The 22,071-nt window shown below is 42.5% G+C and overlaps 1 protein-coding gene across 11 annotated transcripts in view; it reads left to right on the forward strand.

Annotated features, from left to right (window-relative positions):
- kcnma1a (potassium large conductance calcium-activated channel, subfamily M, alpha member 1a) overlaps nucleotides 1-22,071 on the forward strand; it is a 186,649-nt gene that overhangs the window by 42,103 nt on the left and 122,475 nt on the right. For all 11 annotated transcript variants that reach the window (XM_050071391.1, XM_050071388.1, XM_050071394.1 and 8 more), the window contains exon 2: nucleotides 4,804-4,965. In XM_050071391.1, the coding sequence (XP_049927348.1) occupies nucleotides 4,804-4,965 (162 nt within the window). The remainder of the gene's footprint in view (nucleotides 1-4,803; nucleotides 4,966-22,071) is intronic.

Consider the following 22,071-nt stretch of genomic DNA (forward strand, 5'->3'; position numbering starts at 1 on the left):
CCAGCCTGTGGCTCTATCTCTCTATCTCTCCCCACTTCTCACTCAGCTTTCCTATCAATTAAAGGCAAAAAATGCCCCCCAAAAATATCTTAAAAAATAAATAAATAAATAAATTCATTGTTATTAAAAACTGATTAAAAATGTAAGAAATCTGTAGTTAAAAATGTAACTTTAATTTGAAAATGATTTAAAATGTACCATCTTTAAAAATATTGTTCAGTTAAAGAAAAATCTATTGTTCTTTATAAGTTTATTTTGATCAAGAGTAATGGGTTACATGACCAGGGTTTGGGGGTTGCACCTGTTGCATTATGGGCTGAGGTAGGACAGTGGCAGAGAGTGCCAACATGGCTACAGAGCAGAGAGCCAACATGGTAACAAAGGAAGTACATACAGCCCCAAAATGATAATATTCTGCATGGTCCAAGAGGCGTACATGGTAATTGTCATTTTGCACCTTTATTTGGTTTTGTATGTGATTGTAATATTTGTTTAAGTGGCCTGTATGGACAATTTTGTGACCTGTCTATTATCAGAAAATTCACGTGAGAGACGCGTCTAAATGCTGGGTATTCGCTGAGAGACTCTAAAAGTAATAAAGAGATTTGTATTTCAAACTTTGTTTTTTTATGTGTTTATTTTTTTGTAGTTTTCATGGTGTCTGCGGAGGGTTAAAAGATGGAAATAAAACTTAAAAAGACATCTGTCAGATGCGTGGCGAAAGTGTAGACCCATTGCATTAGTGCTTGACGCTCAGAGCAACCAACGTAGTATGTTATTTCAACCCAATACATGTTTTTTCTAAACCTAACCAAGGAGTTTTGTTGCTTAAACTTAACTATTAACTTTACTTAACTTCGATAACTTTAACCACGTTACAGTGATTTTCACCCAAGAGACAGCTGTGTGTCACATACAGACGAGAAAGGGTATGTCTCATGAAGTAGGAATGCACAGTATTGGATTTTTTTTCGATATTTGATATGCGGATATATAATAACTTATTTGGCTGATCAGCGATTCCGATATAAACGATATATCCCACCTAATTTTAGTGATCATCAGGTGTCTTCTGCAGTGGAATTAACATCATATCATGCATGCCTACTCTTATCGTGATGGCCCACCAGCAGATGGAGACATGACATGGAATGCTTTTCAATGTATGTAATATTGATTCATTGTGCAAAATAAGAAAAAGCATGTTTGTTGATTCTGATAGTTGGCTTTAAAGCCAGTATCAGCCAATACCAAGGACTCTATCATGAAGACACCAGGAGAAAGCGTCTGTATTTGACGTGGGAAGAGAACGTGTTGGATTATCATATCAATAAATTTAGTTATTTTAAAGTAAATTAAAGACAGACTATAAAAATAAGTTGGCTACAGTTGGATGAAAAACTAATTGTAGTCCCAGCAGAAAATCTCTTAGTTACCTGTCTTGCATTGTGCCAGTGCTGGAGAAAGGTCTTGCTGAACCCCTCATAATTCTGCACTAAGGGAAAAAATGCTCTGGGTTGTTTGTATTTTTTTAAACCAATCGTAAACGTCCAAGCCTAGGATGCAGCAACAGGTGCCCTTGCAAAATTTTGTCAGGAGTGAACTTGTTTTGATAGAACATTGGCACCTGGGAAGACAAGCACTGGTATGAAATAGGCTAAATTAAACATAAAAGCGTTTTTAATATGCTAGCTTGCTAGCTTTGAATTTGATGTTTTACGCATAGCACTAAAATACAAAAACAGGTCTGCACACCAGAAACTGCTCATTTTAGAAATTTTAATCGTATCACCACATGTGACCTTTGGGGCACCAGCCCTTCATCGGACATGAGCAAGATAAGGAGACACACCTCTGTACAAACAATGGTGGTCGCCCAATAGCTCATGTGATAGTAATCAAAAATATAAATGTGTCTTGAGTATTACCTTGAATATCACATGACTCGGCACAGCACTAAAATATAGTGTTGAAATAGGTCTAGGAACTGTATGCAAGACTAGTTTCACTTAGAGACAGGGATTTTGAACACACAGGAAGCGGAAGGGGCGGAGAATTCCTTTGAAATAGCCGACTAATGGCAGGCTCATACATTCAGTCTGCATCCTGTGAGAGTGGAAGATAATTAACATCCATAAGAGCAAACACAGCATTCAACTTTTTCACCACTCTATATCTGCATCAATAACTTTTTAGATCCATATCGTACTCGTTCACTCTTTATGTTTTTAGTTCTCTCTTTTTCCAATATCCGTTTGGGGGTTAATGGGTTTGTGTTCCATACATCCCCTCTAATTTAATCCCAAAATTTACATTGCTTCCTGTTAATGGCAGCAGCCATACATAATCGGGCACTGATTTCAAAGATAAAATCAAATGCCTTAAATCACACTCATGATAGGTACTGTAAAAGTTTGGGAGTCTACTAACACTAAGCTATTTAATGAGTACATAAAGCATAAGTAACTGAATTATCTACGGCAGTACCGAGAGGCCCAACGGCAGGAGCAGATAATGATCTTATGACTAAGTCAGGCTTTTTTAGGGCCAGTTTATTGGCATTGTTATGGGGTGGGAATCAAATTAGGAAAATGGCAGCTGTGTCCATGCCATATCATTATGAAATGTAATCCAATTTGACCAGACAATCCTCTTGAAATGGACAGAGCACTCTCTTGGGCTCATCTGTAATAGCACTGCTCTTTAGCCCTGCAGAAATACTCAAGTTGCACTCTGGTTTGTTTTTGTGTTGCATGTGGGCACGTACAGTCACCCCAGTAGCTGCTTGGCCTTTGGTTGCGTGCTCTTCCTGGAACGAAATATATCTTGTGTAACAAAAACAAACTCACTGTAAACACAAATCCTTTTTTTATGTACGTCATCGTTTTGGGATGTTATGGGGGTCATCCAAACAAACTGTGGCAATGTGACATGTACAGTACTGGGGAACAAATTTCACTTTGTTGACATGGCGCATAATCAGCTTTGATGGCTACTTGTCAGATGTCACTGTGAGGAGGGACATTGTAAAATGCGTTCCAAGTGCTGCGTGTGTGCCCCGCTGTAATACGAGCCTGTTTCCTTGGAAAAGGAGCAATGGGCCACCGTCAAGAGGGTTGAAAGTTATTGCAGTTCCAGGGATTCTCTGTGGACGCCATTTGCTGGGCCTAACCCTGTGGTGTTTTAAGGGTGACAGTGACATATACATACCATTACTCTGCTTCTTTGTGCTTTTAATTGTGGGGTTTTGTTGCCTTAAAGGCTGTAAAACACAAATCTACTCATACCCTTTTCTGCCAGAGGGAAAGGGAAGCTGAGTGCCTGCTTGTGTCAAATCAGGAGTGAGTGAATGGCTGCAGAGGAACAGCTGCATGCGGTGACTGTGCCAAGCAAAGCATGTCAATGAACTGCCATGCAGCTCTGCTCACTGAGTCGGACACTAGAAGGAACGTCAAAATGCCTGCATGAGAACAACGGTTTTAATCTCAACCCCGCGGAACAATTAATTTAAAGAGCCATATGTGCATAATGGGAAGAGTGGCCACATGTACTGTTCTGTCATTCTCCAACACACACACACACACACACATGCACTCGAACTGATTCAAACACACATATACAGCATATAGCAGATGGATGCCATCATAGCGTGATGGCTGCATTTGCAGTCCTTTGTTTCTACCCTCAGAGGCTGTAGCTTGACATGAATGTGCACATGCATGAGCTCAGGAGTACTGAAGCCTCAGCCGTCCACTGAACAGGTTATTGTTTTACATCAAGGGCTGATATCTATGACGGCATATTAGGGACACTGTAGGGGCAAAACAAATAAAAATGAGCTGATGGAGGGGGTAATATTCTGAGAAAAAAACCTTCCAAATTTGAAGTTTTTAAATTTACGAGAAAGAGCTCACAAATTTATGGTAAATATATACACTTTGTTGACTTATTATTTTTCAGTTTTTAGGATGCATAAAGCTGCTGAATGCTCACTCTGTACATAAACAGCTGAATAGGTTTGTGTTTGTGTTAACTATAATTTTTAATATATGTAAAATTCATATCATGATACCAACAATATCTCGACATCTCGACTTGTTGACATATTGACGTCACACTGTTACCCATGACAACAACAAGCATGGCTGAAAGCGAAATTATTACCGACTCTGCAGTTGTTCCAAAAAGAGGAGCAGCTTCAGTAGTGTGGAATAATGGAGTCTTGAATGTTTTATGAACAGCCCCGGACTGCTCAGACTCTTTTAGCGAGTTACTGCTCAGAGGGAACTCATTCAGTGGCTCCTCTGGCAGCAGCACAGCATCTCTACCTCCTCTCTCTTGCTGTGCGCACATGGGAGTCAAGGTTGTCAAGTGATTTTGTCATAAACCTTTGGTAATATAAACCTATGTGACACTTGTGGCTTGACAAAAAACTACATATATGTGAATGTGCGATAGTTCTGGTATTATAACAGCCTGTCTCAGGTTACAGCGTGATGATAAGAGGAGAAATGGCAGAGCATAAAGGTCCAGGTGGGAAAAAAACCCAACAACTTTATATATCTATATATCTATCTATCTATATATATATGTATATGTATATATGTATGTATATATATATGTATATATGTATATATATATATATATATATATATATTGTAAGAGAAGTAGATGCCAACAACAGTATCTTTCTATCTAATTTTCCCTTGCAGGTTCTCCTTATCCTTAAAGCACACCATGCTCCCAATTTTATCTTTGATATCCTCCATTTTCTCACACACATTATTATCTTTTTTCTTCCAGGAGGCCCAGAAGGTGATCAATCCCGCAAACAATCAGGCAGCAGACAGACCGAAGGGTGATGAGAAGGAGGAGGCCCCAGTCAGCGAGGTGGGATGGATGACTTCTGTCAAAGACTGGGCTGGCGTTATGATCTCCGCTCAGACACTCACTGGCAGAGTTCTGGTAGGTTTTCCCTCTTTTAGTGGATATAAATGTTTTAAAAAAAACCAAATCCAGACTCAAATCTGCAAGTATTTTTGACACTAATCATTTACTGAGTTAGATAAGTGCAGCAGTTTGGTCTTTCCTCAGGCGGATAGACTGCAACTGGTTTTCACACCCAAGTTGGCTCTCAGATGAATCCACTGTATAATCCACTGCCATGCACACATTTGCTCACCTGTTTTATACAGGTCCCACTGGAGACATACTGTAGGGCAATTAATTTGATCCCCACAGAAGCTAGTGGATGCTCAGTCCTCGCTGAATCGCAGCCGGCTATTTGGCTGGCACTGTCCAGCCTTCTTTCTGCTGCAATGGCCTATGTGCGGCACGCTGTAACTCACTCTCCTGTGCCTTTGCCAGCTGAACCGATCAGGGTGTGTGTGTATTTGTGTGTGTGCATGGACATGGCTGTGTGTGTGTGAGGGGGAGATTTATTTGTCAAGTACGAGAGGTAGCATGGTGTTTGTGCAATAGGTAAGAGGCTGTTACTGTGGCTTTTCTCTTGGTATGAATTACAGTCCCTCTCCCCTGCTGACCCTCCTTTCTTTAGCTTCATCCCTCACTCTGCTTCCAGAATCTCTCCTGCGCTCTACAACTCTTTGCCAAATCCTGATGTATCTGCAATCCTCAGATGTATGATGCTGTGCTGCTATTCATCTTGTCCCCATATTGCTTTAGTTTTCATATTTCAACATAATCACAGTTAATGCTGTCCACCGACGGTCACAAAGAAAATTGTCTCAGCAATAGAACAGAATTAGCTGACGTGTGTAATGCCAAGTGACTTTAAGGATGCATATTTCAAAAGCACTGCTTCTCTTAAGGACACAGTTTCAGGTTGTGCAAACACATTGTGACCATTCAGCTCAATCTCAAAAGTATCTCCTCTCTCCTGTGCTGCTTCACGCAACTGCGCCACTCTCGCAAAATACATAATTAAAATTAAAAGCTGCCTTTCTGTCAGCAGCGTTTCTCTCGTGCTGCTCCACTCAGCTTAGCAAGATGTCTGCCACTGAGCTCCACTGAGCAGCAGACAGTTAGCTATGAGCAGCATGCTGCCTGTAACTGTTAGCCTTCTTCTATTAGCTGCCTTGATTATGAAAAGACTTCATAGTGTCTGATAAGAGCTGGGGCCCTTTCAAGTCATTTCCTGCAGGGGCGGATTATGAGACACTGGGCCCCTGGGCACAGATATGCAAAGGGCCCCACCAACTCCTCTGCGCAGGAGCAAGACACACAGACTTTGTGGTGGTTTTGCATCTCTTTGTAGTTGTAAAGCATCTCTTTGTGTGTTTGTGTCTCTTTGAGGTCATTTTGTGTCTTTTTTTGTTGTTTTGTGTCTCTTTGTGGTGATTTTGAGTCTCTCTGTGGTCAATATGTGTTAATGTGACATCTTACATTTCAGAGGGTAAGGCCAGGGGACCCCCTGTCACTTTGGGCCCCTGGGCCTCTGCCTGGTAGGCTCGTCCAGTGATCCATCCATGTGCATGACTCCATATACACTCCAGTGAAATGACCCTGACAACAGCTTTTTTGTGTCTTTATCAGTATTTGGATCTTCTCATTCAGATAAGACATTGAGGCTCTCTATATCAGCTGCTCTTCAACAGCAGCTTTCTACTTTGTGTTATTGCTGAGAAATGTAGGGTGCGGTTTATGCTAGAGGACGCAAAGAGTTTGCTTACAGTGTGCGCGCCCATGTACGCATTGTGTAAGTGTCTCTGTCACCTTCTGTAGATAGGAAAAAGTTCTTCTTTTAATCTATTCTTAGTTCTGTCTTGTCTAGCTTTCCTCTTGCATCTTAACTTGCATCAGAGTATTACCAGCGGCATGTCTGTCTTGCACAGACACCCTCTGTGCATCTGTGGACTGAATGAAGCAGCGGTGGGAGTCAGGAGAGAGATGGATCCAAACTAAAATACTAACACTGTCATTGTTAATGTTTGCTGGAATGTGACAGTTTCTTCACGCCTGGTGAGAATAGCTGGGAGTTGAGAAGGATTTGGGCCTTTCATGGTGAAGAAGATGAAGAATCCTGAAGGGAGCTGTCAATTTACTAAATGAGCTGCTCTTTCATCACTTCCCCACTCACACAGCTCCGCTGGCATGGACACAGCTCCTTCTCGCTTTCATCTTCTGCTCTGACTGAGCGCTCCCAATCTGCCCTGTTCGTATATATGTGTGTGTGGGAGAGAGACGGAGCAAAGAAAAATAGAGACAGACACAGCAGCAGAGAGACAGACAGGCAGATGGAGAGTGAAGCAGAGATTGGTTGTAAGAGTCAGTTAGAAATACGGCACTGGTTGCTTGAAAGGGGTTTCTAGGTGTGGAGATATCCTGGTGTATCACCTACTGTGATTTGCTCTACTTCTGGTGGGGCTGATAATTCTGCCCAGCAGGCTGTGTTTGCTTACGTGCTCCGTTTAATGATATGCAGCACAATATTATGTACAGTACTGACGAGTGTGCTCTGTGTAGGTGAATGAATATGTCTTCATGTGGGCGGAATGTGTACATTTGTGCATGTATGCTAGTATTTCTCTGCATATATAATACATGCATGACAGCTCGTATAGGCTTAGCTGTCAAAATATGCTTCTGTGTATGTATACGTGTGTGTGTGTGTGTGTGTGTGTGTGCGTGTGTGTGTGTGTGTGTGTGGGCGATTTTGTGGGACTCTTGCTCTCCCATCAGTGCTTCACTGCAGATCAAAATTGCGATGAGTATCCGTGTACACAGAACCTGGCTGGTAACCATGGCAACTGCTGTGTAGTGGCGCTCAGTCATCTGACATTAGGGGGGTGTCTGCCTGGGCAGAGCAGAGCAGAAATAACGCACACACACGCACACACACACACACACACACACACACAGGTAGGATTAAAGCTCGATACAGGCTCCATTCTATCCAGGTGGAAGAGCCAAAGCCAAAGCAGATTGAGACGGATAGCCCCTGGTAGGCAGGAAGGCACGGCCCTCCATCTCCGTTCATTTGTTTGCCTTGATGACTTCACTGCCAGGGAAAGATCAAGTGTACCCCCAGGCTTATTGAATCATCAGACACATTTAAATCCACCCATGGTAGCAGCTTGGCCCAGGAGTCCCCCATATTGTTTCCCCCACGCTGGGCCGAGTCACTGGCGTGCGAAGAGCGAGGTCCATTTTGTTATTGGTGCCCTAATGTGACTCTGCCAAACTACTTTGCTCTGATGAGAAAGAAATTAAATGAACACACATCCACCTACGCTGCCTAACCATTAAGACCAGACGTGCTGCACGAGAGTCATTGGGGTCATTAAGCGATCGTGTTTTAAAGAATTGCTCAGCTATAGGGTGTGAGAGCAGAAAGCTATTACGGCTCAGACCATGTATTAACAGTAAACAAAGAGCAGCAGGTGCACGCAGGCATGTGTGTGTGAGAATGAACGTGTAGTTCCAATAGATAGAGGCGCTGATAACACGTTGTTTCCTCAGACTGATTATATGTCAAACTCCCCCGTCGTCGTGTGATCATAGCCTCTCTAACCTGCATGCATGAGCCCCTTCAATCACCATCACACACACATGGAGCAATATATCCAATTTCGATTAGGTTCTGTGTCACCCTACGAGGCTTATAAAATACCAGGGGGAAATGATTGATGCTAGCGTCAGCCGGGGTTGCTGCTCTGGGTCTTTAGCTTTTTGTATCACGCATCACCTTTACAATATTACCTTATCAAATATTTATCACCTCACTCACACATGACCTGGCTCCAGTGTGGCTTTCAGTTGACACTAAGCTCAGGGTCAAAGGGAAAACATGACGGGTAATGAACTTAAGCATAATCGAACACGGGGGTGCCAGGGTAGCTCACCTGATGGAGCGTGTGCACCATGTATAAAGCCTGGATCCTTACTGCAGCGACAGTATGCACCCTGCCTTCCCTGCCTTCCCTGCCTTTCTCGCCTTTCTCCTACTATCTGATAAAGCAGAAATGCCAAAATATTTTTTAATTAAAAAACACATTTGAACACTATCCTCTCCTGGTAATGCAATCATCAAAAAATAAAAAAAGAGACAAGAAGAAAGCACAATAATCATTTCCAAATATGGTTTTGAAATTGATTGATAGGTGAAAAGTCAGCCCTTGGGGACTTATGCAGAGCAGGAAGCAACTAGGCGACTAAGTGCCAGCTGCAGCTTAAGGAGGAAGTGTCTCTTCGAGCCCCACGAGACAGCTGTCCACACAAAGGCGCTGCATGTGTTACATACGTAGGTGAAATGCACCTCTGGTCCGACGGTGGATGGCTCATCGCTCTCTTGACAACCGTATCACCCCAGTTGCTCTGTAGAAAGACCTCATTAAGCACTCAAGGGCACAATGTCCGAGGAAATGACTAGTCGGACAGCTGGAAATGTGAGCGGGCCGAATTCTTGTGCTGCATTACCACAGAATCTGATCTAATTGATTCCCGCATTAATGCTACAGTAACAATGTATGTAATCCCATATTGTCCAAAGCAAACAGTGAGGATTATGACCTATGAATGTAGATATTTGCCCTGTCTCTCCGTGCAGTAGATTTGCACGGTATGGTGGGTCCAGAAATAGGTCAGCCCTGCCATCTTTCTTAATGGGATCTTGGGTGGCAACCAGGGACCATCTGTTCGCATGGTCCGCTCCCTAAACCCTGTGGTCATCCCTCTGCCTACCCATCCGCCCACACACTGCATGACAATCTGCATATTGACCCCTGTCATCTGCAAATACAACACATCTGTCTATCTCTGCGGCGGACTGACAGCACATGCATTCGAACTGCAATTGTAACAAATCCAACACAATCCAGCTGTTTGAAAAGCAGATTTTGCGGTGGAGACTCTGACAGGAAGCACTCTCATGCTTTCTCCCTGTGTGCACCTTTGCCTCTTGTATCCCATTTTCTCCATCTTATGTGTGAGGACAGTTGCTTACAGTGTGTGTGTGCCTTGGCAGGAATCAAGGTGAGATTGTGCAAAGTGTGTAAGGACACTGTGGGTGTGTTCCATTGTGTTTCCACGTGTCTTCCAACATCCTGTTGTGGAGAAAATAAGTGTGAACGTGTTCTCTCGCACCCCCTGTGACTCCATGCACGGGGAACAGCTGTCATTCACAGTGTTCTACTTTTCAGACCGGCATTGTTTATGTTAGCGCAGTGTGTATTTATCCCTATGTATAAGTGCAGTTTTGTACTGACAGTCCTTTGGGCTTGCATAAGCATATTTGTGTTTTTTTTTTTTTTTCATAGCAGCCGTTGGGTACTGCCAGAGTCTGTTTGCATCCCTGAGTTTACCCATGAACGTATGTGTCTGCGTCTGATGCGTTTGCCTCAGTGGATACAGTATGTTTCTCCATGCTGTGTGTGTGTTGTGTGTTTGTGCGAGCGGATGTGTTCTTGTGTACATGCCTGAATGTGTGTGTCTGTTTGGGCTGGCTAATTACACTTTCCCATCGAGTGTGTAGAGCTAATTTATTGCTGTCAGTAAACTCCTCAGCATGGTTACAGCTGTCAGCACAGCACCGTCTCCTATATTATTCTCCTCTGTAACAACAGCCTCATCCCTTTGCACAAAAGTAACAAGCAAAGTACCGTATATCCTTCTCCACACAGTGCCCAGTAAATTACTGTAATCACCTTTCAGGCGCGGCTGGTGACTTTCACTATTCACACATGCACTGCATTCAGGAACATTTCCCTCTTGCACCTTTTTGTACAGCAACCCTCGCAACTGGAATATGAAGCCAACGCGGAAGTACCTAAAACTGCGGTTCCTCAAATGGCCACCAAGCTCTGGTTCCGTTTCCACTGTGAAAGGTTGTGGATGGTACCAATGGAACCTTTTCGTACCGTCCCCATTTTTGGCCCCCCCTCTGTTGGGGTACCTTGCACACAGATCTGGTACTAAAAGGTGGAGCTGTGAACACTGCAGTCTGTTGACTGGTCAATAGCCGACGGTCACTCTGCTCAGGGCTGAGTTGTGGCTGGTTTTAATGCTTATATAACCACTGTTCATACTGTGGCACATTTTACCTACATTAGTAACTATAACTATAAAATGAAAGGATGTTTTGCTGCCTCTTGCAGCAGCTGGAGTTTGAGAAAAAATAACTTAATTCACTGGGCCGACTACTGGCAACTTTTAAGGTAGAACGTTTACTTGTAATGTTACTCAGTGCATGAGTTGATTACGTGAATCCATCAACACACCTTAAATTTCACTGTGACAACTTTAACCATTACTTTAGTTTTTATTGTCTCTCCTAAATTCTAATTTGTTGTAACCTATGTTGATCCGTGTGAATCATATGTCTGCAATAAGTTTCCTCCACATGTCACACATTTAAAAATATATATTAATTTTGACCAGATTATGTGAACTGCATATATTCTGGCTTTAGGGTTAGCCCCACCCTCTTGTCCAAATATGGTCACTGCTGGCTCCAAAATCCAAGATGAGGACAGTCAAAATGCCAAACCCAAGGCTTCAAAATGGGAGTCTACAAACCAATGGGTGACGTCACATTGACTATGTCCATTATTTTAAACACTGTCTATGCTTTTCAAACATGCCATGGCAATCACTGCCAAGAGTAGATTTGATAAGGGACGGTCCGGCAGATGGTGATAATGCAACTCTAATGAATGCCAACCGACATAAAACTCAACAGAAGAAGATGAGGCATGACTGGATGTACGTGTGCGTGTCTCATATTGTTGCGGGAATATATTGGGCGAGGAGCTGTTTTTGTCCAGCGCCAATTCTCCTATAGTATATTTGATATTCAACCAATTTGTTGCTTTGTTTACTGTGCATAAGTTGCTGATTCCAATATGTCATCAGTGTCTTGTGATTGGTTCAGTCACTCATGTAAAAGCGCCTTTCTCCAGATGGACATAACAACCCTTTACTTGTCCCTGCAATGTTACTGCTTTCATTCACAACACGGCCGTAACGACATTCAATGTTACTCAGTCTTTAGGTGATAAATCAGCGGTACAGATTTCCCTGAATATCGATCCCTGCTCCCATTCACACACAACCCCCTGCAGGAACTGTTCCTGCACATTTCAGTGATAGACTGCATGTGTGAAAGGGGCTTAAGTCTCCTCGTATGCATTCAGCAGCATAAAGTGTCTTGCCCATTATATTGCATAATGTAAGGATTTTACTATATGATGTTTTATCCATCCATGGGGAGCACTCTGTGTTGCTGATGAATGAGGAATCTGTACAACAAACACATCCACCCACACACACACACACACACACACATATACAAGTACACCGTGAACTAGGGCTGAGTGATACAGTTGAAAACACTATTATAATATTAATAATGATATTTTTATGTATCAATGTACACCATTATGGCAAATATGCAAAATCATATAAATAATCTAACTCGTGTTCAAAACAATGAGCTCTGTTTCACTGTTATACATGACACCAAACTTGTTATGTATGCATCAGAAATTTGTAAACAGTAACATCATATGATCAAATTTTCATGATCTGATTTCGCTGAAAGACACACACACAGTTCCCGTAGTGTCTGTCAGAAGTATCTGTCTCGGAAAGCACCTGTCATGTTGACATGAGACGTGAACAATCAATAGCCGCAGAGACCATCTCTCTCCAGTAATCGCCACACTGTCTTCACAGCCCAATTCCTCTGTAAATTAATAACAGTGGACACGGACAAATCTATCAATTTTTCACCTTTGTGTTCGGCATTCGGTGACATGACACTTTGCTCCAGCAGTGTGTTCCTCGATAATGAAACTCAATTTCTGAGCCAGTTTGCTCCTATTCCCTTAACTCCAACTCGGCGCCCTCTGAAACCTCGGGGCCGTCTCCTCGCCTCCCTCCCATTTCTCCCAGTTGTTGAGCTTAGCTAGCTGCGCAGCTTATTCATTTCGTCATTTGCCATAATTTATCAGTTCGGTCGATTGCAATCCAATTGGCATTGACTTAAATCCTCTGAATGGTGATGAATAGCTGTTTATGCTGGAGGGACCACGGGGGACCAGCACTGCAGCAGAGAGAGTGAGATGGAGGGAGCAGGAGGAGGGAGATGGGTGTGGTGCCAGCCAAAGTCTCTCAAACACAGAACTATACATGCATGCAGCAACAATAATCCACAACAGCGAGGCAGTCTGAGGATAAGGCTTTACCAAAATATTGTGTACAGAGAGTATAAATGATTTCTTTCAAAGCATAGATTGAAAGTATTAGATCAAGATGACGAGAAATGTTTGTTACAGTGAGTCAGCGGTGGGTGTGGCCCTACATAAAGATATTTCTTGGCAATGATTTAGTCAGGGTTTGGTTTTTAGCCACCTTTGCAACATGGCTTCAGAGATAGCAATGCCAGTCTGTTGGTTTTTGGGCCGGTACACCACGCTGTAATCCAGCCAATGCACTTAGACATCCCATAGGAAGAATGTTAATGACTTAGATGATCCCCTGACTCCTTCTGTAGCATCAAAATTTCAATTTTGTCAGGTATTTGTGAGGAAAAACGTCTGCAAAACTAATGCCATTCCCATCAGCCTTGGCCGTATACTGTGTTTAGTGCTAATTAGCGATGTTACCATGCTGACATGTTAAGCTAAAATGGGGAACACCGTAAACATTATACCTGCTAAATGTCAGCATGCTATCATTGCCACTGCAAACACGGTATCATGATTACAGTAAATTGGCAATTAGCTCAAAGCAATGCTGTGCAATGTCTTACTTTTTGGAGGTATTATAAGTGTCTGACAAATGTGAGATCGTATTTATGTCCATTTGTAAACCATTTCATGTCTCTTTATATGTTTTTTATTGGTTCCAGTCTTTGATTTAGAGCGACATGTCACTGGCTTTAGTGGTGGTGCAGAATGTATTCTCATACCACGGCCACGCGTCAGCTGTGTGAAGGCAGCCCTGCTGGCTTGGTTTTTCTGGGCTGCCGCCACATAAAGAAACATAAGTCGTGTACTGAGTGGTGGAGGAGTGAAGAGGGAGGAGGAGGAGGAGGGGATGAGAGGGAAAGCAGGGTGTCATAAGAGGAAAGAAGAGCAACAGGGAGTCTTGCCATCGAGCCGCATCGTTTCAGCTGGTAGAAAATTCACACACTGCTTTCTCACTTAGCAAGCAGGCATAGTGCTGCACATCTGAGCACGCATATATAAATACAGGCGCAGCATACGGTATTATATTATCCAGAAAATATTCCGTTGCAAATTCTGTCACGTAAGAAGAAGGGTGCAGAGTGTGTGAAGCAACTACAGCTACAGCTAGAGTTGCTTAAAGAAGTCTTTCACTGCTGGAGACATGGTCTTTTCATAAAACCGGGCTGCCTGTGCAGTAGGAGGATGCAAATACGTTTGAAATTGGTGCTATATGTCCAGAGAAAACAGAAACTACTCTACCCTCTTGGTTCAGCTGAAAAATGCATCGTCACAAAGCTAAAAACAGGGCTGTTTCTCTGACTTTTTAGAGATACGTGGTTTTCACAGAAGGGCCATGCTACAAACATTTGATCATCTAACAGAATATGATGCGTTGTCGTAGATTACACTACCCAACAAGATATAAAGGAGTTAAAATGAGTCCAGTGTTACACATCTACAGCAGTGAAATCCAACATACACATTAATGCAGCAGTAACAGCCTATTAATCCAATTGGAAAACACTGATGGAGGCCATTTTGCTGCACAATGAGTGCTTTTACATTGTACTTTAAGTATGTATTGCTGATAATGCTTACATAATTACTGTCAGGGACCAAGCAGTGAGGCAGCGAGGAGTTAGTTGGAAAAAATAGGGTATTTATTTACCCAAAAACAGCAAAAACAATACGAACCAAGAACGTAATAACTCGGCCTATAAAAGAGGTCAACAAAATAGAACTATACTCAAAATAACAGCAACAAAACAAAGTGTTAACTGAACAAACACCTAACAAAATGAACCATGAGGGAACATATATAGTGGCTTGGCCTATCTATCTAACACAAAAACGAGAAAACAAAATGGACGTTTAACTAGAACTAATACAAAGGAAAAACGAACTAAACCCAAACCCCCCCTCTGACATTGCACTTGATGGTTTTGCCTAATGAGCTGGCCACAGGATTCAGCTGCTCTCTGCCCTTGGCCACGCCTTTTGCTTCTCCAGGAAGATACCTCCCACCAGCACGGTAACTCAAACAAAGAAGGACAAAAATTATTAATGTAACATAAAGTTACTCAAGCTAACCCTACAATGTGAAAATGTGTGCACTCCATTTAAAGAGTGTATGGCTAAAAGTAAATAAAGAGATTATAAAGGGATTACAAATCAAATAAACTGTGGTGTGGATTTGAATTTGGATATCAATTGTTTGGGATGTGGTTGCCTGCAAATAGAATTAACCAGTGTACTTAACAAAGTAATAGGGTGGCTGTGTGAACAATATTACCACTTCTGGCATTTGCTTTGTGTGGCCTTGGCCATCACAGTTACTTTTACTAAAATACAATTTTGAATCCAGCACACTTATTTGTAGTTGAGTATTTTCACGTTATGGTATTATTAGTACTTCTGCTGCAGTAAAGGATCAAAATTCTTCCCCCATCTCTGCTGCAAACACTGCAGCTCATTGTACTGACGTTGCTGTCAATCTCATCTCACCCCTTCACCTAAGAAGTGCCGCTTGGTGAGTTTACTTTCAACCAAACTTCCACTGCGCTGATCTACTTCAGCAATATGCCACCACATACTTACACCACAAGAACGAAATTTTCCTCCATGGTAGCCAACCAGTGCTTCTGATAATCAAGCCAAGCTGCGAGCCAGATACAGCAAGCGTAGCCATAGCGACGGAAGCCAGTGAGTGTCAATCAAAGAATTGCGATGCAAACAGTGATGACCATAAGTTGCATTCTGCAAGAAAGTGTGCGGAATTGATGCAAAACAAAACGTGGTCAACATATTTATGTGTTGTAGTGATGAGAGCGTGTTGTGAAGTAGGCTTATTTCATCACCCTGACCTTATTTCCCTCATTCACCCCGTGACTTTGTCCTCGTAGACCCCCACCCTCCTCCATTTCTAAAATTCATCGGATCTACATGAATCACACAAATGACCAATTTTGGATTCAAAACGGTAATTTTCGCTCAAAGGTGACAAGTTTGCACCACTGTATTACAGTTAAACAGTGCACTAAAATATGTTTCTGAAAACATTTTAGATCAGAAATAGGCAATGCAGTGACAGTCTTGGTTTATATTTGATCAGCGCTGCTTAGTTTTACTGTTTGATCTCTTTTTTTTACAGCCTACGTTTTCACAATACAGGAAACAGTTTGGCACCCACTTATTGTTCACAAATTCTCATACTGCAGCTAAACAGTGCACTGAAATATGTCTCTGAAAACATTTTAGGCGAGACACAGGCAATAGAGTAAGGAATATTGGTTTATATTTGATCAGCACTGCATAGTCTTACTGTTTGTTCTGAGTTTGGTCTAATCAGCTTCTATACTCTTTGTGTCTGCGGTGGTGGCGGCCAGTCAGAAATGTTCAAAAATGTTCGAGCAACAGCCCAAGAGCCAGCAAAATCCACCGGCTGTTGCGTTTTGCTTCATCTGTGGATTTTTGTTGGCTGTAAAGAGCATGGAGATCTGGGCGCTGGCAAGATGGAGCAAAGTTTAACACACTTCATTTACACATATTAACCACATTGTTATGATGCAAAGCTGGTTGAAACTTTGTGAAGTATCCCTTTAACCAGATGAACCAGAGGGCTCAATTGTAGGGCTGGGCGATATGACCTCAAATCAATATCACGATTTTACCTCCATTAAGGGGATTATTTTGTTTTGTTATTAAAGCTGGGATATTTTCTCTAATGAAAGAGTACTATCTTATCTTTGTGATTATAAAATAATTGAAGGAAACACACACAGATAAACTATTTTCTTGAACCTTTTTCATATTATGTGGCCTTTGAAAATGCTTGTGTTATCGAGAGATGCTTTGTGGAGGCACTTGTCACTGGGCGCTTGTCAGTCTCTTTCTTATTTCTTTTTCTTTTTTTCAGCCATGCACTGTTCATATTCGGTAATGTGATTTTGCTCCAGGTGCTGAAACAGATTGGTGGTATTACCTTTGGTCACTGAAACGGTTTTTCCGCAGTGGTTGCATTTGATTTCTTTCTGCTTGGTGTTGTCAAAGCCAAAATGTGTCCAAATGACAGACACGGCATTTCTCTTTGGTACAAGCTGCTCATATTGCTCAGTTGGCTTGGTGTTTGAGTTCTCCTCCATGTTGCTCCCAGGTTGCAGACTAGACGAGGGGGCAGTACATGAACACACACAGTGGGGAGAGTATTAACAGAATTTAAAAGAAGGACCAAAATTACGGCAAGATTACATCGGTTAGAGGTTCTGAATGTCCGTTTCGATTAGTTGTCCAGCCCTAGTAAATTATATCTGAAATATGCACCAGGGCTAAATAAAGTAGTTTATGTCACCTCATGGATAACACCATTCACACTATAGTGTTGCTATAGTTAAATTTCTTTATTTGATCCACTGAATTGATCTTCATCTCACTGCCTTTGAATTTGCAGCACACTCGGGAGAGTTTTACAACTCTGAGGTGGTTGGTCTTAATTCATCGTTATGAATGATTTTCCCTGCAGCCCCGCTTTGGGCCTGTCATAACTCTGAGTCGTTCTGCGGGATGACTCATCATTGCTTGTTCTTCCTTCCCCCCCATCTATTAAGCCATCCATTTGCCACCTGGGCCTCTAGCGCTAAAGAGCCCATGACCTACACCCATCTTCTCTCGCTGCAATCCCAGTGCCCTTGTCTGTCCCACCCTCCCTCAGACCGTTCTGCAGAGGAAAAGGTCAAGAGAGCAGACACAGGAGTGATGTTTCACTTAGCTGGCTACCCGGCCTTCTCCTTATTAGATCAAAGTCACCTGTGACTTACAAGGCAATGTGTCTGAGACACTGTGGCGAAGGTGCGTATTCATTTGTTTCTTTTAGTCTGGGCACAGAGAAACGACTCGGTGCATTCATTCTAAAAATACTCGCAAATCAAATCATGCCCCTGGAACTAAGATGATGAAGTAAAAAGTTCAATAATTGTATTTCATAATTATTGTTTGATGGCTTTATTGCTCTTGGATTGTGTCATAAGGAAATTCAAAATCACTTAGCCAATTACAATAAACCTACTGTCGCTTTAAAACAAGTTGTCCGTGCTATTAGATAATTAAAATATTGCCTCCTTGAATCTCAGCAAGTGACTGCAGTAATGATATTCTGTTTACTTTTACAATATGATTATTTATGCTCTGCTGAAACCTCAGGTTGAGGAGTGACAGGGTAGTCAGAAATGAGATTACATTTAGAGTCACATTAGACTGCAGGCTAGAGACAGACAGACAGACCGACAGACTGACAGACAGTCCGAGGCACACAGTCACCCAGCAAACAGTTGACAGGCAAATAGGCAAATGGACAGGCAGAAAATTGCGTGCAGACAGAGAGGGACCTAAGTAGGCAGTCACGGAGGATGCAGACGTTCTCATGTTTGTCATTTGGAGCCCCCTGTCACCTCCAAGACAGCGCTCTCCCTGTCTCATTTTTGTCATGGCTGCCTGGTATGGTCTCGGGGAGGAGTGCTGAGTGACTCAGTGCCTCTGGGATGACGCACACCTAATGGATCAGAACTTGCAGCATCACATTGATCCAAGCGCATCTAACACCGCTGCCACTGCCAGACACATTTCTTAAAGCCTTCCAAAAATAGGATTCAGGACAGAGGACATTACCAAGATTAGCAAAGAATAACAATTCCTTTGGTTGCAGTCCTGCTGATTAAACAAGGTCTTCTTTTATTTTCCTCCTGATGCAGAGACGCGTTACTGTAGAGCAGAAGAAAGACATCCTCTGTTTTATACCTTATTTGTCAGTAAAAGTTAAAGTGAAAATAGGTGCATATCATATATTGCATCTGCATAGAGCACCATTCTGTCATAGGCTGACGATTATGTTCAATGTGTTTTCTTGCACTTAAGTAATAATCAGGATACAGTTGGCTTTCTCCAGGGAGCTAATGTCTTTATGTCATATAGACGAGAACTCAACCTGGTCTCACTCCCAACCGATACTTGGTCAGTAGCCCTCGGCCTCAGATACTGACGCACTGGGGCACCCTTTAGCAGTGGCAATTTTTGATGTTCCAAGCAACTGCTGTAGTATAAAGAACAAGAAAGTCTGCATAGCGCGGGCAACAGGGGAGGTGGATGGGTCAAACACACTCTGGACTTTCACCTGAGAGACTGCTGTTTGTTTCTTGTGTGAAACCAAAAGTCAATCGAGTTATTTTGATAATAACGTAATATGCTAGTATGTGTAGCAGGCTAGGCTAGTGATATATGTTGTGTGACATAGGTTAACTCCTTAAACTCCTTTTGAAGATATATTTGGGGCTTTTTTGCCTTAATTTGACAGGACAAAAATAGCATGAAGGGGCAGAGAGAGTGTGGATGGCATGCAGCAGCGGTCCATGGGTTGGAATTGAACCCTCAGCTGCTGCGGCAAGGACACAGCCTTTATACATGGGGTGCCCACTCCACCAGGTGGGCACCCCCAATACTCCATTTATCAAGTGCAATCACTGTTCATTTTAAATGTACAACAGCTTGATTTTACAGTATTCATTTCAGGGTTTACGAATGATTGTGTTGTCTACTCTTTTTTGCTTGCTTGTTTTGTTGACTAGTTGGCACCTGATCAGATGTAGCACTCCTAATCTCATTGTATATTCTCTGTACAATGACAATAAAGGCTCTCTATACTATTTCTATTCCTATTTTTTCTCCTAAACCTAAGTAGAATAAACCTAAACATGAAGTTTTTTACCTAGGTTATAAGTTTATTTTGAAAAGACACTGTATGCATTTAACGAGCCAAAACTGTACATTTCCTGTGAAAATGGAAGTTTATTTTGAAAAGACACAATGCATGTAATGAGCAGAAATTGACATGCCGTTTCTGATCATTTGAAACTGATCCTGGTGGAGTACCTAGTGTATTACGGTTTGATTTGTAGGGCCACTGGCATCGATAATGAAAGAGCTTGGAGCGAGAATGTGTTCGAGAACTTGTTTACCTGAAAACCTGGGAAAGTGGATGAATGGAGAGATAATTACATGGAGTATTGTGTGCTTGTCTTGAAAATAAAAGTCTGACAGTTGCTTCCAGGTCTAAATAAGAAGGTTTATACTAATGTTTCCTCCTTGTCTACAAACACGTCTTGTCCTGCACCTTGAGAAGTGCACCGCTAATGTCTAGGTAGCTAATTAGCAAGATCCTGCAGCACATTGAACACCGTAACAATGAACCTGCTAATGTTAAATCAAGTGGTCCTTATTCCACATTAACTGCTAACAAATGCTGTCTGTCCATGGCTTGTTAACAAGCTTCGCATTGTGCCTCAGCACCCTCTTTTGCTTAGCTGTCAGTCAAGTTCGTATACCAGCTCAACTTAGCGGCAGGATGAACCCTAAAGGAGCATTTCCAACATATCCCAGAATACCTTTTTTCTTTCTCGACATGATTTCTGACTGCAGAAAGGGAAGACTAATTGCGATTTCAGTTGGCGGTTCCTTTGTTCCAGCAAACGATAAATTAGCATCTGCTACTGATTGATGGTAAATTAACCTGGAGGCTCCTGGAGGAAGAAACTGAATACCTCCCAGCTCTGTACTGTAGGTGTTGCTCTCTAACTCACTTTGCGCTCAGAGCTCCCTGGAGTGGGCTGAGCATTAAGAGAATTTCCCAGAGGGGACTGATGAAGTATCAAATTATTAACATTTTCTTGGTGCAGGCTTTATATGCTGCATGTCAATTGCTCCATGGAGCAGGAACTGCCTCCTCTTCTCAGTCTGTCTCACCATCTATACATCAGCAGGTCTGAGTCACACAGAGAGAGATAGTGTGGGAGTGAAAGGATCATTGGAGATGGGGCTGACTGCATCCCTACCTCTGCTTTATAGGGTGGACAGGTTATCATTGCAGCAACATCAGCGGTGGAAGATAGATGATATGGTTCTACTCCTCCTGAAACTGACCTAAGAGGCAACAAAAAGCAACTGTCACATAAGGTTTTATATTGATGGCAAACACCTCCCTACTGTGCTGTGCAGAGCCTCAGAAGGTGAATGATTGAGTGCCAGCTTTCCGTGTGTAGGCATTGCGGTATTAAATGCTTCATATTTCAATCTTTTTTTGACCGTCCTATGACTCCTGTGTCAGTATCAGACCCGGCCGTAGATATGGTCTCAGGTTCGTTCTGAATATGCTGTTGTCATTCGTGTCATGTTTGCGCTTCTAATTGTTCATCAGAGGAGTCAGCACAGTGGGGACCATCTGCTAAGCCAGGTTTCAGATCCGTTTACCCCCACTGGGATTCTGTTTCCTGGGATGGGACGGCCACGCAGTGTCCCCAAAACACACCACCTCCACCAGCCCGCCGCTTACTGCTCAGAGTTTCCATTAGATCATTAGGGGACGATCGCAGGTGATGTAAGAGGCACAGGAAGGAAGGGCGGGAGGGAGGGAGATTATTGTATGAGAGGCCAGGTGAAAGTGAGATATGGAGGGAATGAGAGGGAATAAAAGCAAGAGGAAAATTCATACGAGGATTGATCTGGATATAGATTTAAGCAGAGACCGAAATGCGTATTTTATTCCCTCTCAGTTTCAATATACTTCTGTGTTAAATCATCTGACACAGTCTGGCTTACTTGTGAGTAAATCAGAGAAGTCGAGACATATTTTTTGGCTTTGTTACTGAGGCTCTCTCATATTAGAAGCCATGGCAAGGTGCTAATTAAATGGTTTGTAGGTCTGTCTCTGCCTCCGGCCCTAAATTGCATCAGTATTGACTTCAAAGCCTCGATGCATCAAAGAAGGACCAGAAGCAGTATGACTTTGCTCACTTCCTTCTCCCTCTCCTCTCCTCTCTCCTTGGACAGCACTGAAACA

The sequence above is a fragment of the Epinephelus moara genome, chromosome 19 (genome assembly GCF_006386435.1).
Source record: "Epinephelus moara isolate mb chromosome 19, YSFRI_EMoa_1.0, whole genome shotgun sequence".
NCBI classification, from domain to species: domain Eukaryota; kingdom Metazoa; phylum Chordata; class Actinopteri; order Perciformes; family Serranidae; genus Epinephelus; species Epinephelus moara.